This window comes from Anser brachyrhynchus (assembly GCF_964034855.1).
Source record: "Anser brachyrhynchus genome assembly, chromosome: 17".
NCBI classification, from domain to species: Eukaryota; Metazoa; Chordata; class Aves; order Anseriformes; family Anatidae; genus Anser; species Anser brachyrhynchus.
In genome coordinates this window covers 5706836-5723463 of record NC_137710.1, presented here as the reverse complement: position 1 = coordinate 5723463, position 16628 = coordinate 5706836, and the positions used below count along the sequence as shown (strand labels likewise).

Here is a 16628-nt window from a genome sequence, read left to right as displayed (position 1 = left end):
GTAATAACTCATGGTGCTGCAGATAAGGCATTGTATCTCTGCTCTGGGAGTGATAAAGAATATATAATTTTTGAAAATAAAAGTCTGTAATACCCATTTCACCAGAGAAGAGATCAGAATCTATAGAGATCTTTCTTAACTCCCATTTATTAAACAGGGTGTTGGAAAGTTATAATGCTATTGAGAGAATAATATAACCTGTAATGAAAAAGATTTCTATCTACAAAGGGTGTCTTGACATTGTTCAGCTTGTGCTTTTCCCAAGAACAGTGTCTCATATTGCTGTGAACCATTAGTAGTAACTGTTCTTCAAACTTTTTAAAGTACTCTCTAGTGACTTTTGTCCAAATCTAACTGTTTTAGTTTCGCTCTCTGTAATTTACTGTAATTAATGATCAGAGATTAGCAAAGGTAAACTATTTCTTTTGGGTCACCATTTGGAAGGCAAATCACAAACCATATCCTAGATAATGAGTCCTTTAGGGAATTGTCAAGCTAATTTTTACAAGCTTAATTTTTCAACACAATGCCACATATAAGCATGTATCTGATGGCTAAAATGGGTTCTGTTCACTTGTACATCACAGAGGCCATACTGCCGGTAATGACAGTCATATCTCCTAAAAGAGACTGCTATCAAAATACCTGAGCTTAGCACTGGCAATAAGCCTATTAAGGACTGGTCAAATTAAAACCCTGTTCTGTCAGGGATACCAGAGTTTTTTATGTTGAGATGAGTGTCTGCATGTCTGGGAATGGCAGCATGCTTGGCTACAGGTAGAGTATGTTGAAGTCTCCTGATAGTTTTGCCTTCTTTTCTTTAAAACAGCATATGCGAGAGGCTGCTGAACGGCGGCAACAGCTGGAGTTGGAGCATGAGCAAGCCTTGGCTGTTCTCAACGCCAAACAGCAGGAAATTGAACTCCTGCAGAAGGTAAGTGGCGAAAGGGAAAGTAAAGTGTAACAGCAAATTACAGTGACAAATTAAAGAGCACAGGTCACAAAAATCTCTTGGTTTAAAGGCACTTAATCCACAGCTACAAAACTGGTTCCTAACCACCCCACCCCCCCAAATTCCAACCTATCTTCGTTTCTTCCTTCCTTTTTTATTTGACTCAAGAATATTTTTGGTTTCCTTAAATGTCAGAAATGAATCCAGTCTTAATTTCATGTTAATCCAAATACAAAGGATCGAACATTCCCATGTCAGTTTGATTACCTGGAACAGTTAGTCATTCCCACTGATGCATTAATGTTTTATTAGGATTTCTTTGGCTTCCAGTTGCTGGTGATTCTCACTACTTTTCTACACTAAATTAGATTAAAGTTACTCCTTGTCAAGGTCCTTACACGTTACAGTTGATCTCTTTCATAACTAAACTGTTAAGTACCTCATTGCCAAGCTTGTTCTCTAATTTGCAAATCACTTCCAAGACATTTTTTATTACACTGCAACTTCTCAGTTTTCATTATAATATATAAAAACAAGGCACTGAGTTTCAATTTTGCCAAAGTCACTTAAAGTTGCATTTGTCTAAATACTAATGTTGATGTTTCCAACTGCTTGAGTAGATCAAAACACAGAAATAATAGTGCCAATGATAGCTTGAGAATTGACATGGACAGACTTTCTCAGCAGAATAAAAAAATGTATAAAGATGTAGTTTTGTTTGAAACAGAATGTTCCATTTGACCTAATGAAATCCTCCAGTTAAATTTCTTTTAGTCTTTCACAATTAATCTTTTTAGGCATATTTAAAAATACCATTTTGAGTTATATTCAGCTGCCATCATTTGAACTTCCACATAAATTTTGAACTTAAATTTCTTGTCAAAGCAAAGAAACCAAGGGGAGGTACAACTTTTCTTCTTGCTATTTTTTGTTACATTCTTCTACTAAATCTGAATTACGTTTTTTTGTTGTTGTTACAGATTGGCAGCAAAAGTTAAATCTCCCTCATACTGTTCCTCCAGTCATTTTTTTCGCTAAGCTTTAGCACGATAAATAGACTTTTAAAAGCACAAACAAGACTGCATTATATTTGGTATTTTGGTGAATGTAACTAGACTGGCATCTGTAGCCTGTGATTAAATTCTTGTTCAGTGGGTCTGAAGTAGCAGGGAATATAAGATCGCTTAAGTGTCTGTATTGTGGTCTACTCTACCTTGTAGAGAGATAGTCAAGCTAGTTTGTTACTTGTAGTTACTTGTAGTTCTCTAGGTGTGGTTGTGGAGATGAGCACCAAGACTAGTTTGTCCTGCTTTTGCCTCTAGACTGCTGATATCCAGTACATTTCCTTTCAACATTATAATGTGGTGTATATTTTCAGAAAAGTCGTTTAAATAAATAAAATAAATTAATAAATCACATACCTAAATAACTGTAATACTTTGCTTCCATCATTAACAGGGATTGCTGGCTCACATTTCATCCAGAGCTGACCTCCCAGTGTGCCTAGTAAATGTGTTAAATTCTTTTTTTTTTTTTTTAAATTATCTGATCACGTGAAAAAGTATTGTGAAATGAAAGCTGTAACTGCAGGCATTAACAGGATGATATTTTGACATTTCACCATATATCTTGTCACTGTGGTAAAGTTGCTGATGAATTACAGAAATGTAGATGTTAAAACAACACACATTACTAGTACAGTTCAATGCATTTCCTATTGTATTTTGATATTATAAATAAAAATTCATTCTGTTTTTAATGTATGTGCAGACTGTTCAGACTATCAACCTAGAAGGAAGAACATAATATTGTTCATCCAGTTTTTGTGCTGATAGGGAATCAGCTGGTCTTTTTCTCCAAGAAAGCCTTAATATAAGACAGAATGATGAAAAAGAGAGATAGCTATTGACACAGCTTTCCTAATCATTTATCAAGAACTCATATTCTGATTTTATTAAACTTGTAATGATGGATAGCACAAGGCTTTCTATTACCTGCCATCATATTTTTGCTAATGCTCCTGGAGCCAATATTTTATCACATACTAGTAATAAGACTCATTACTGTAGTACAAGAAGAAATATGACTGTGCTTGCAGGGCTAGAGTAGGCTTACTCTATATTACCTATATTACCATGCATGACAGTGAAGAATAGTTTGTGTTTTGGGTTGTGACTTTATGGCCTGACTCAGCTTCCATTCAAAACAATAACTGAGTATGGTAGCCCTAATACGTGTGGAAAAATGTCCTTCATTGCAGTATCTGGCCCATTAAACTAGAATGTTTGTGGGCACTGCCCTCTGCTAAACAGTTTGAAGACATTTCTCTCATGAGAAATGAGCAGGATGTGGTCTTTGAGATACAGTAAAAAGAAGCCAAAGGGCAAAGTTTGTGCATTGCATTGCCATCAGCATAATACAATGGCTAATAAAAAATGTTTTGCTCATCAAAAGTTACTGAGTGCTAGTTTTTTTGTGGTTTTAAGGCTTAGACTTCTCCTGGCCAAATTTGATTACTTACTTTCTGATCTACATATAATAACACCTTCCTGCTCTCATTTACTCCCTCTTTTCTTCTTTGGCTCAGTTGATTGAACTCAAAATGTACTCCCATTTACAGACAACCTTCCTTGTGGTTGTCTTAAGTGTTTTGTGAGCTATTGCTGTTGCTGCATGTAAAGAATGAGTTTAATTTTTGTGTTGCTTTTTCCTAATCAGTATGGTAGGTTTCTACTCTCTGAATCTCCTCCAACATAGAATTGACAGAAATAGCTCATTTTTTGGTTTTATTTTAGAGGGTTTCAGAGATTCTTATGATGTGTTCTTGCAGTTTGTTGAGCATGCTTGTCTTGGTCCAACTAAATATTAATGCTACTAAGCTTCACTGAGATTCTGTCTCCTAAAAATACGCAGGTATTTCAATGGCTTGAAACCAAAGTGCTGTAGTGTATTGCCCAAGCCAGCACTCCAAGACTGTAAATGGTTTTGAATTTGAGTATACAGTATGCTACATTATGTGGTTAGAATATTCTCTATATAGCCTAATTCATTTTTCTGTTCTTTTCTTATTATTTATTTTATTTGTTTATTTTCAATGTATGAAAACAAGGCTCAGGTTGAAGCTAAGAAGGAACATGAAGGAGCAGTTCAGTTGTTAGAGGTAAGAAGATATCCTTTTTATTACCTCTGGTTGTGGAGGTTCTGTTCTGAATGCAATGACTTAACGGTATTATCACTTCTGAAAGATTCAATCCTATAAAGACAATTCAGCCATGAGAGCATTAAACTGGGTTGTTGGAAGTCACATGTGTGTCCCTCAGTTTCTGTTTGTGTAAGATGGAAATTTTGGTACCATTTTTTGTAAACTACTATCAGATGTATAAAAAGTATGTATTACAATCAGATGTATAAAAAGGCCCTCTTCAAAGTTGTTATAGTCTGCTCAGTGGTTTGCCCAGACCATTTTTAAATATCTGTGGGAATGGAGATTTGACAGCCTCCACAGGCAACCTCTTTTGTTCTTTCAGTACCTTCAATATGAAGAATATTACTCTTGTATCCTGCCTGAATTTTCTCAGGATGCTACTCGTATTCATTGACTCTAATCCTATTGTTGTGTATCACCAGCATGGCCTTTCTTAGCATTTCCCAACTATGGTGCAGTGTGTTTTTAGAATTTGCCAGTGAACACTGAATTTAGTAAGTAAACGCTGTGAAATAAATTAATTTTTAGAGATGATTTGGGTGATTGCTTTTACTAATTTTTAAGGCATTAAATACCTGCATATACTGACTAAGGTTACATCATCCAGAAAGATACATCAAAAAAACTTAGTATTTTCATTAACAACTGCTCATAGCAGTTGTGACTTTGGTATGGTGCATTTCCTGGAAATTCATCCTAATGAAAAATCTAGTATTTTAGTCTTCTGTGCCTAAGGATACAGAACTGATTGTTTCTTGCATAGAAATAACATGAAGAATAGGAGCGATTCTTACTCCCATTCAAAAAGCACGAGCTTTGCTGCCAGCTTTAGTTGGAAAAGGGCAAGTTTTGCAAAACCTCTTTGTCTTCAACTAGAATGAAATTTTTACAGTTTTTTAATTGTGACTCTTACAGTAATGGAAATTCTATAGGGGATACACACAGGTATAGTTAAATTATGTATGCAAACACAAAATATCAGATGAGAATTCCAATAAATTAAAATACTTAAGTGTCTTCCTGGTGCTTACAAAACCTTTTATTTCCTTCCCAGTCTGCTATATAGAAATGCAGGATGACCCACAATGTTGTATAAGATAGTACAAATGACAGTAACATACAGCAGAACTTAAAACTCCTGTAAAAAATTTTCCTACAGCAAAAAATTCCTTTCCAGATTTCCAAAACTAGGCTCAACAGATTCTTTGTTTTAAGTTACAATCATATGTTTTGATGCACATGGATAAGGTAAAGTGTCAGGAAATATAGTCACACAAGAAAGTAGCATGCTAACTGTATCCAGACCTCCTTTTGTTCATTTTTGTTCTTCACTTTTTTCACGCATAACAAATTTTCAATGATAACTACCAAACTAGATTTTCTGCCAGAGGAAGAAGTGTTAAATGCTTATTCTTAACATAATTTACATATCTAAAGAACACACAAGAACATAGATTGACTACAGCAAATGTGTTTATCTGTATTTCACTTAGAAATCTGTTTCTAGTATATAATTTCTGGACTTTTTTCCTTCAAATGGTAGTTGTTCTGTCTGTGTACTTACTGGACATGAATTTATGAAGATGAACTTTCTGATGCATTGATAATCTCTTTTTTTTTTAAAAAAAAGTTTATTTAAAGTTAATATTCCCACAGAAAGGGTTTACTCATATGCTTTCATTATTAACATATATATTAAATTTGTTTTACCTTTAAGAATATAAGATAATAATTTAGTGCCTGGTGGAAAACACAATTTACCCCTTAAGCTAAACAAAATTCCTATTTAGCTGATTTGTTTGCAAACTCTGATTTGCATAACTCCATCAAGGTTTCTTAAGCTTTTGTTTTTTGTTGCCTTAGGCCCATTAATTCTTAGCATTTGGTTTATTTACTCTGCTTTTTGCAATTCAAGATCAGCAGTGGTATTGATTTCTCAAACCTTCTATAGTGTGGTTTGTGTTAATGCATGTTTTTACACCTGTTAATTGTTCCAATGTATTTTGCTTTGAAATGTTAAAAAAAAAAAAAAAAAAAGTGTTCAAAACTGTTTTTATTTCTTTGTTTATTTCACATCTCTTTGTTTACTGTGTCTTGTTTGGAATTTATTGCTTTGCACTTCATCCAGAACACCCTGGACAGCATGCAGGTATTTTAGGGCATTATTCTCCATTCCCTGTCCTGAATCCTGCACTTTCCTTCAAAATAAGTATGATAGTCCTGCCTAACCTTGCATGGCATGTGTGCTAAAACCATTGTTATGCAAGCATGCTTGGTATTGATTGGCCTGATACCAAATTGCCAAAAACAGATTTATTTATTTTTTTTACAAGAGATTACTCTTCAAATATGGCATGATTTAATGAAGAAACAAATACTGTTTCTGAAAGTGAACTTCTTATGAGCATGCCGACTAAGAATGGTTTGATAGTTTATTCAAGATTGTAGCTTTCAAACTGTGTGGATTTTATCTGAATTCAGATCATTTCATTGTTTATACAAAGACAGTTTTATGCCATATTTTCACCTTGGCTTGATTTACTGAGACACCTACTGAAAGCCATTGCTGCTACATAAACAGTTAAACTATGAAATAAACTACTAATCTGAATTCAAGCTGTCCACCTGGAAAGCTGCTCATCATCTTATCTGTCTCGTGTGAACAATATCTGTCTTGTCATAGATGAATTCTGCTTGATTTTATGTTTAAGAAGCTGTTTAGCACTGTGTATTTTATGAGAAACTTAAGTTCTCATAACTCAGTCCTAAGTGAAGTACATTCAGTATGGTCTGCAGTGAGGATGTCTTGTCATACAAGGACTGCTGTAGGTAGGTTCAGTAGTAGGGAGATCTGGTAGACTTGACACTTTTGCACTATTGTTATTGAGACTGTCTGGGCAATGCCATAATACAGAATAAAAATTCAGTGCTTCTGAGAGTATAAGCACATGCTTCGTTTCATTGTGCAGTGATATATGTATGAGCACATTGATTTTCTATAGGGAAGTCAGTCTGGCTAATTAACAATGAACCAAGCACCTCTCTGGAATCAGGAAACAAAGATGGATACAGGGATGCCTCCTGTTACTCCTGTACTATTGTGGATCTTACGGCAATTTTTCTTTTATACAGCACCAGCTTTGTGCTCACTTCTAACTCACAACCTTGATTAAAAAAATCAGTAAAGGCATTTTTCTTTCAGGCTTCATACTATCCTGAGAGGACAACTCTAGCTAAAGATTCTAGATGATAAAAAGAAAAGTCAAAGAAGGCACATACTGAAATGCAAATAAGTTCTTAAATAATATTATTTTTTTTCAAAAATATGTTTTTAAGGCAGCCTTAGCATCTTGTTGGGGTCTGGATCGTGATATCTTTATTTTTTATCTTATGCTAAAGTTTCCATAACTTCATGCAGAAAGGTCAATATGTATTCTTAGAGAGCTGAATAGCTTGTCCTAAAACTTTCTGTTGGAAAGAGGGGGATCTAAAAACCCAAAGCATTTTATTGCTTTGTCTATTTAATGTTCTTTTAAAATTGTATGTAGATGTCTTATTTGTGCGACAAAGTGACAAGTAGCAAGGGCTCACATTTCAGGTGCTGAAAACCACAGTGAGAAGATAAAAGATAAAATCAAACAAAGCATTTAATATTTGTGTAAAAATCCCACAATTCCTCTCTCTGTTATTATATTCCATTTCATAATCAGTCAGATACACTGAGACTTCTTTAGCAGAACTAAATTAATTTGTGTTTTTATAAATACAAAGAAATTACACCCTCAAAATTCACTGTAGCTTTAAAAATGTATTTATTCCAAAAAAGGAACAAGCAAAAGCACAATAATTAGTGAGGAAATTTGGGTTTGTATGTTCTTCTGGGGGACTATAAGGAGTGTTTTGTTTATCTTTAGTTGTGCTAAGATCCTTCTATTGGTGTTATGTAATATGCGTAGTTTTCTTCATATGTATTACATGCAGTTTTCCTCCTCATAGGAACTGAGAAAATTTTTCTCTTTCAAGAAAAAGAAACCTTAGCACAGTTGAATGAACCTAATTGATACCGAGCCTTCCTTTGTTAGCACAGCTGTTTAAATAGGCATGTATTATAAAGGGGGTTTTAATGAAGGAAAGTAATGTTTTTTCATCATGAAGCATCAGATTAGGATCTAACGCATGAGCTTTCCGTGTAAGGACCCTATTACTGCCTCTGAGCTGCTTCTGCTTGCAGTGTTTGGGTCACAGCACGTGAGCCATGAGTGCTCCCTTGGTCACAAACAGCAGCCTCTCTGGCACATTTCCAGAGTATGGACCAACTGCTTTCCCCTGTGTGAAAATCAGACCTCACAAGTGAATTTCTCAGGAGTTTTGCTAATTCTTCAGTCTTCTCAACAGGTGTTAATTAATGTGCTCTTTCCCAACCTTCTGGGCAATCTTGATTTCTGTTTGTACTCATCAAGAACACCTTATAGTGTATGCAAGCAGATATGCAGGCTGTTTATAGATGCAGATTGAAATTTAAATGCGTTATATTAAAATCATTAATATATTCTTAATTTAGCTGGTACGCTAAATGTTCTTTGGATAAAATGAAAGGTATTTTCATGTTTCACTGTCTTTGCTACTCTTAAATTTACTTTGAGTTAAAACTGTAGAAGAAATCCTGAATTCCCATGCCATTTGTAATTCTTTTCATCCAGGGAATCTTTCCTTTCAGTTACACCATCCATTTTTTTTCATGTGAAGATTTCTTAAACAGTATGTAGGCAAATTTTGCAAGTCATCACAGAAGCTTATCTTTTAAGTTCCATTTTGTTACTTCCTGATGCCTCAAAATTATAACAGAAATGTTTGCCCACAGTGACATTTTTATACTTCTCCCAAGCTTGCAAACAATCTTGTCTTGGCTGGTGTCTGAATTACTTCTGTGTGGTTTGGCACATACAGTGAGGCGCATTATTTTTGAAAGGGAATTCAGCCAGTAGCTAGTCCCACATTCTGCATGATCCAATGTTTTTTGCTGTTCTTGTTGGTTTCTAATATATTAAAGTTTATCTAGCGATTCAGAATTCTTCAACTTAATAGTTGAGGATGGGCAAACCTCAGAAAAATACCTGGGTTTTAGAAAACATTGGAAAAGTATACAAAAGTGACATTCAGATATGTGTAGATGTCACAAAGGCATACGTTCTGTTTGCAGGTGTTCTTGGTAGTGATGTTCTTAGCACTGCCAAAAAATATGATGAGGAATTTCCACTTTGGGAACTGGGGATGAGAAGAATACTTACCTCAATATTGAAGAGTTACTAAAAGGTTTTGTTCTAAATATGAGTGAGAACTTAGGGGGACAAAAACTGGGGGCAACAAAAAACAATCAGTGGGTACTTTTATCCCAAATAGTTTGCCTATCCTGGTACTTTTGGAAAATCAAATCCTGTCATAACTTGCTGTGATCTCAGTCAAATGTCTGTGTTATGTCTTGCTTGTGCAGGCCAAGGTCCGAGAGCTAGAGGAAAAATGCCGGACACAAAGCGAACAATTTAACCTCCTGTCCAGAGAGCTGGAGAAGTTTCGGCAGCAAGCAGGGAAGATTGATCTCCTGAGCAGTAACGCAGTAGCATCCTCAGATATTCCTGGTTCTCCCAGTAAATCTCTATCCCAGTTAATGAATGGAATAGCCACTTCTATAGGCAAAGGTAAGAATGTGCATTCTGTTTCATAGAATCATAGAATCACTTAGGCTGGAAAAGACCTCTAAGATCATCTGGTGTCTGATCCGTCCTGTAGGTTTTAAGAAGCAACTCAATGATGTAAATAGAGTTTGATTATATAAATGGAAGACAAAATTTGGTCGTGATCCTGTTTTGAGACTAGTTTAAATTTCAGAGTATTTCTTAGACCTTCACTGAGATTGTTCTGGATTTATTCAGGTACTACTGGGAGCAGAATTCTCTCTACTCATTGTTAGGTGTAGCAGTAAGAAACCTGTTCAATGCTAAAATGATGTATTCCTTATGTAAATACCTACTTCTGTTGAAAGTGGAGAGACTGTCAGTATATAAAGGCTTTGTTGGAAAATCTTTCTAGTTTCAGGGGCAGGAGTTGGTCTGCTATCTTGTTGAAGTAACAATTCACAGGGAAAGAAAAAACAGACACAGTGCATTACCCATTACATTAAAAAAACTTGTAGATAGAGCTGGGCAGAAAATGGTAAAACTAAATGGAATATTTTTACAAACATGAAAATGTTTTTGGTTTAGTTGCATTTTTTCAGCAGAAAGTAGAGACTTCTCCATAAAAATCTGAAATTAAAATATAAAATAAATTTTTGACAAAAGCAAACACTGTCCATATAAACACAAATTCTGCCGCAAAGTGGTTTTGGTTGACAAGGAGTTTCATGGGATGTATTTTAACACACCTGAATAGGAATAATACCTGTAGTTGTTTACTAAACTGTGCAAATGTGTTTAAAATTTTAACCATGTTTAAATTGGTATTTGAACACTTAAATGCTGGGTATTTCAGAAACTGAGAAGTTACACCATTGTTGATATGTTTTAAAATAAATGGAGAAGGTAAAGTTAAAAAAAAAAAATCTGTATTGGTGTTTTTATGCATAAAGTACCTAGTATGCTCAGCTCAGTGTGTGTTTTGACAGGCTCTGTGTTGAATTTTCACCAGCTCATCATTGCCTGTTGCCAGAGGCAACTGCTCCTCCAGACCACACATCTTTGTTAACAATTCATTATTCATAAAATGTTTCAAGGCAAGAAGTTACCTGAGGACACTTGAAAGGAACTTGCATGTAAATTATGTTAGGTTGTGTATAAGTATGTTGTTATCAAGGCTGAGAAGTGTGCTCACAAGCATGTGATACTTAGCTTAGTATCACCCATGATAGAATAATTTTTACTACTTGTTCTACAAAGAAACACTTGTAGTTTCCTGTTATAATTTCCATAGCTTACAAATTCCCCTGAAATTGTTTTAGGATAAATATAAAGAGGAAGTAGACAAACCAAATAGACTGTATATATTTATTTATTTATTTATTTTATTTAATCTTTCTAAGCTTCTAGAAAAATTGTGAGGTGTAGGGCCTAGAAATCACAAATCATTTCCATATCACTATAGATGAGCAGTTATTTTTGGTGAAGGGTGCTACACTCAGCGCGAAACCAAGTCAGAAGAAACCAAGGTGACATCCTTCTTTTATTTTGCTTCAGTGACTCTGTACTTTATATGGCTTAGTTTTTTAAAACACAAAATTATAGCTGTTTGCAGTCTCACCCACTGTGGTGTATATATAAGCTTAAAAGCTGCAAATCTTACCTAAGTGGATATTAAAGTGCATTAAATAGAGAATTCACAAGACATTACCTGATGGCTGTAAGAATTTAGCAGAAATTTCCTTAATAACAACAGGATTAGCTCTTCATGTCCCTAAGGGTAGGATTTTCAAAGCAAGACATATTTTTAAAGGAAAGGTAATTAAGTATTGAAATGTCCTTTAGGCAGCTTGTGAAGGTCCAGTCTTTATCTCTGGAGTTGATCTAAATAGTCCCCAGTCCTCAAATAAAAATCAACAAAACATTCTGAGGTCCTGACTCAAACTTAACACACTATGTAGTATTTATTCTATAACTGCTAATAGAAACAGCTTTTAATAAAACCTTCAAAACAAAATAAACAAAAATCCTGCAAAAAAAATCTGGACTGGAAACACAGGGAACACAGCTAGGTCTGTACTGAAGTCATTTAAAGGCCTTGCTCTCAAAGCCTTTTTTCGTAACCTATTGATTTTTATACTACTTAGAATTCAGGGCCTGCAGCACTGAAGTATAAACATCAGAAGTCCTTGGACAAAATTCATTCTCAGTATGAATGCAATGATAACAATAAAATAATGTTTAAGCAAGTGGGTAGGATGTCTAATTATTGAAATCAACTATTTCAGAATAATGATGGTAATGCTAAAGCAAGTTCTTCAAACCAGAAGTGTAATTATTTTTATTATGTGTGAGGAAAAAAGAACACATGAGGAAACACAAGGACAGCTTTCAAAGCAAAGCAAATGACGGAAATGAGATCAGTTTATGACCAGCTGCTTTGCCTTAATTGATGATTTTTGAATGTATCAGGAAATGAAATAAACCTAGCCAGAATAGATTAGAACATAAAAAGTTCACTCTAAGCATATAATAATGTCACAACCCAATACAGAAACCTTCAAGATTTATTATTCATCAGATAAAGGGTGCATTTAAATGGCCTGTCTAGATAATTTAGGTAGTCCATAATGAATCAGCAGTCCCATAAATAAAATGGAGGAGCTAATTGTACTTCAGCTGTGGTCAGTTTCAGTTCTGCCCGAGACATTTAAATTAAGTTTGGAGTTCTTCTTTGCCTCTTTCCTTGGAAGGGTGTTCAGATTTCCTTGACAGGTTGTTGCTAGTCATGGCCATTTTGATGGTATATGGATTTTACAAGACTTCACACACACACACACAAAAAAAAAAAAAAAGCATGTGGCTTTTTAATTCTCCTAGTATTTAGAGGTAAAAGAGACATTTCTAGAAGCTTCTGCATGTTCTTATGAACTGATACTTTGTTTTTTTTTTTAACTGTTAGTTTTATCCACAGTGCAAATATAAAGGCAAAGATGTATTTTTAATTGGTTTCCAGTGAGAGAATAAATTTTAAAAGTCTTAATTGGTCTCATTCCTCCATATTCATACTGTTGTTCAAGCCCAGACATATCAATGAATTGCCTTGGCTGAAGAAAATCATCCTAGCAAAGCAAGGGCTAGATTTTCTAAGAATCTCTCTCCACACTTTGTATGTAGTGCAACGAATTTAGTAACATAGCCTGAAAAATCCAGGAGGTATGAGACCAAACAGCAGTTTCCTTTGAATGAATAATCACAGTTGGAGCAATTATTTACAGGCTTGGCGCTGACAGGCTGATATGGCAAGCACATTAACAGCAAACAGAAGGAGCTAAATTGGCTAAAGGTTTCTTAACAGGGATGACTTTTCTGTTATATATGTGAGAAAGGTTCCAAGAACAAAATATGCACCCTTTACCAGCCTGGGGACTTCTGCAAGCAGGGCTCATTGTAATAAATCTTTTGTATGGTGACTGGTACCTTTCCCTGTTGTCAGTGCGCTTAAGCTGTCTTGCGGTAAATTACACTGATGCAGCAAAAAATTAATCATTTTGGACTAAGGAGCACACCAGAAAAAAAACTCTGATGTTATGTTTTGGAGGTTATTCTCTTCTGCAAAATTAATAAAGAAGTTCCAGTGTTAATTCCAGGTGACATATGTCTAGGAAGTTTGCAATTCAGTAGCCAAACTTTGCTGTCCAGACATGTGGCAGAACTGGATAGAAAATACCAGACCTGCATGTATCTATGGTCTGAAAAATTAAAGCATAGACTTGTTATGTTAATGAGAAACAGTGAAGAGGAGAGAAGACACCCTGGATATCTGATTGTGTCAGCAATGCCCTAGACTTTGCTATAACTTCTGCTGATGCTGCAGGTGTAATTATGCTCAGTTTACAATTTCCTGCTTCTTTTCATGTGGTTTGGGGACTAACCTAATAGTGAAGGAGGAAAGCTGTGAAAGTATTTTATATTTCACCTTTTTAGGCTCTCTTGCAACCTTAATGAAGTTGTTCTTTTTACATACGTCTCCTCACCACTAGGCCTGGTTTTCACTTTAGACAATAGGAGATCAGTGTGTTCAGCCTCTTGTAAGCCTTCCTCCTTAGGTCCTTTAAATGTGCAGTATATATTGTCTTTATTTATAAGTGCGTTTAAAAAGCACTATATATATATATATTTCAAAAAGTATTTGGAGATTTTTTTCTTTTTCATAGTTTCTCTTTAAAAAAAAAACAGTGATGGCAATATGATCAAATTGTGTGTTTTAGTACTGGTGTTAATGAGGTGCTCATAAGAAATATGCAACAGGTATTCTTGGAACTTATTGGCCCTGCAACATGCCAAAATACTTCCCTTCATTTCAAAATGAATATCCTGCCAACCAAATGACTTACATGTCAGTCACTTTCTTTGAAGATAATTGCACAACTTGATTTTACTTTCCAGCATATGAGAGAGTCACCAAAAGAAATAGAGGGGTTCCAACAGTAGCTTTCTAGTCCTGGGCATGTTCAACAACATGGCAAATTACTTTTCCAAAGATATCAAGGTGCTCAGAACAAAATTAGTATTCTTTGCATTATGGAAAACTTTAACTTTTTTTTTTTTTGAATTAGAATAGCCTCACTATCTACATGATGTTCCACTACATACTGTTGACTTACGTGATCTGTCAAAAGGCTGTGAAGCAGTAGGCTTAGCTACTTTTCTTGTCTTCACTCTACCTACCTTAGTCTTTTTCTAGAATGATTTCTAAAAGGAGGAGAAAATAACTCTCTTCTTGTTATTAGTTGGACATGTTTCTCTTGAAAGCAATTATTTATTCTTTTATGTGTTTTCTTCACTGCCAGGTCATGAAAGTCCTTCTGGAAGTCGTTGTGTGATTTCAGAATTTATACGACCTCTTCAGATATCTGGAGACAAACCAGAACAATTGTCTGTCAAACCTACATTCCTGTCCAAGTCAAGATCTGGTACCCCAAGATGCAGATTTGATTCAGACGTAAGTCTTTTGAAGTTTGTTGCCGGAAATGTGTGTTATGGGGCCAGGATCTCTTCTCCAGGGACTGATGCAGGATCATCCACCTACTTTGAAAAAGACAAGAATATTCTCATTGTCTGAGACAAATTGTGAATGTGACCAGTGGGAATGTCACTGAAATTTTCAAAGTCTTAGTTGATATGCTAGTTACATGGTACGACAAATGCATGTGTGAGACCCTCAGGCTTCTATGAAAACCTTATCCTTTGATGATGCATTCAGAGTTCTGCATTACTTGTGTGCTTAAAAGGTGCAAGTCAGTACTTCTGTCTGTGTCTGTTTTGGTGTATGTCTGTTACACAGGTTTATTATTATTATTTTATCTACCAAAATGTGTGACTTTGATACAGCCTTGGTAAGTGGAAGAGCAATTCTGACCAGTGCCCTGTCAAGGCAAGTATGCTTTAGGCTTGAGAAGTGGCTCATTCTACAGTACTTGTTCTTTGCCTGGTTATCATGATGTGTTACTCTTCTCACCACAACTAGACTCATACCACCTGCTAGAAGCAGTTTCTAAACACTCTTCTAAACTAATTTTGAGCATTTACTCTAAGCTCTTACACCATTCAACTTTTCAACTTGTATTTAATTGTACTTTTGAGAGGTTCTTCTTAAAAAGGTTTTCTGGTTTGTAGTAGAATTCTTGTAGAAAGCCAGTGGGAACCTCCTAAGAACTTTACAAAGACAATGTGACAAGTTGATTGTTGATATTTAGGGCAAATTTTAAATATAAAGAGGTATAGGACATATTTTGAAAGCTTTATAGAAAGGTATAATATATTAAATATTATATGCCTGTTAAATTAAATATTATATGCCTGTTTTATGTGGGCAAACAGACATGAAGAAATGATCTTTATTTTGTACCCCTCAGCTTACAGTCCTGACTCCCATTTTAATCTTTATAGAAGTAAACAAATTGAAACTGTGTGCATATTCTCTACTATGTTCATTGCTACTGAACCTCTGAAAATTGATAAAATCCAAATGTTTTTAAATGGATCGCAAGACAGAGTATGGTGTAGGATATTCAACAACATACTAGATTTTTGTACAGTAGAAATTCCATGGATGTTACTATGGATTATCCACAAATAAATATGTGTCCTTACCACCATGAAATGTGGAACATTCACTGCTTTTTGTAGAGGCCACAGAAAAAGCAGCCCAAAGTAGTCAAACAAGAAACAGCAGCTTAGCAACGAGATTTAGGGAAGCAGAACTAACAGCAAGGAACAGAAGACGTGCATGTCAAATTTAATTCATTTTTTCTATTATTTTTGAGTTATCTCTCACTAAGAATGTCAAGCCCTCTTTTGCAGAATTGTTCATTGTGTGCCCTCTTGAGTGTAATTATGTGATATATACTTACATTATGCAAGCACACAGAAATTAAGTTCCTTTTTTTTTTTTTTTAGAGGTATTCAGACCCAAAGGAGAGTGTGTTAATAAAATCATAAGGAAATGTGGATGAAAAGCTTGGCATGAGCTGGCAGTGCATGCTTGCAGCCCAGAAGGCCAACTGCATCCTGGGCTGCATCAACAGAGGAGTGGCCCGCAGGTTGAGGGAGGTGATTGTCCAGCAGGTTGAGGGAAGGTGGTTTCAGTTAATAGAAAGTGTGGAATTCAACAGTTGCTGCTGCTGTGGATTGGATTGGGTTGAGTTGGATTGGATTGGATTGGATTGGAAAGGGGGGTATATTTTATGTGATATTCATTGTTTCCAGCTGTGTGGAAACTGACACTTGCACCAGC

The 16628-nt window shown here is 35.3% G+C and overlaps 1 protein-coding gene across 16 annotated transcripts in view; it reads left to right on the top strand.

Moving 5' to 3' along the window:
- Positions 1-16628, top strand: part of RIMBP2 (RIMS binding protein 2) — a 151278-nt gene that overhangs the window by 99500 nt on the left and 35150 nt on the right. For all 16 annotated transcript variants that reach the window (XM_080559635.1, XM_080559630.1, XM_080559634.1 and 13 more), the window contains 4 exons: positions 830-934; positions 4062-4112; positions 9649-9853; positions 14683-14834. In XM_080559635.1, coding sequence (XP_080415761.1) covers positions 830-934; positions 4062-4112; positions 9649-9853; positions 14683-14834 — 513 coding nt within the window. The remainder of the gene's footprint in view (positions 1-829; positions 935-4061; positions 4113-9648; positions 9854-14682; positions 14835-16628) is intronic.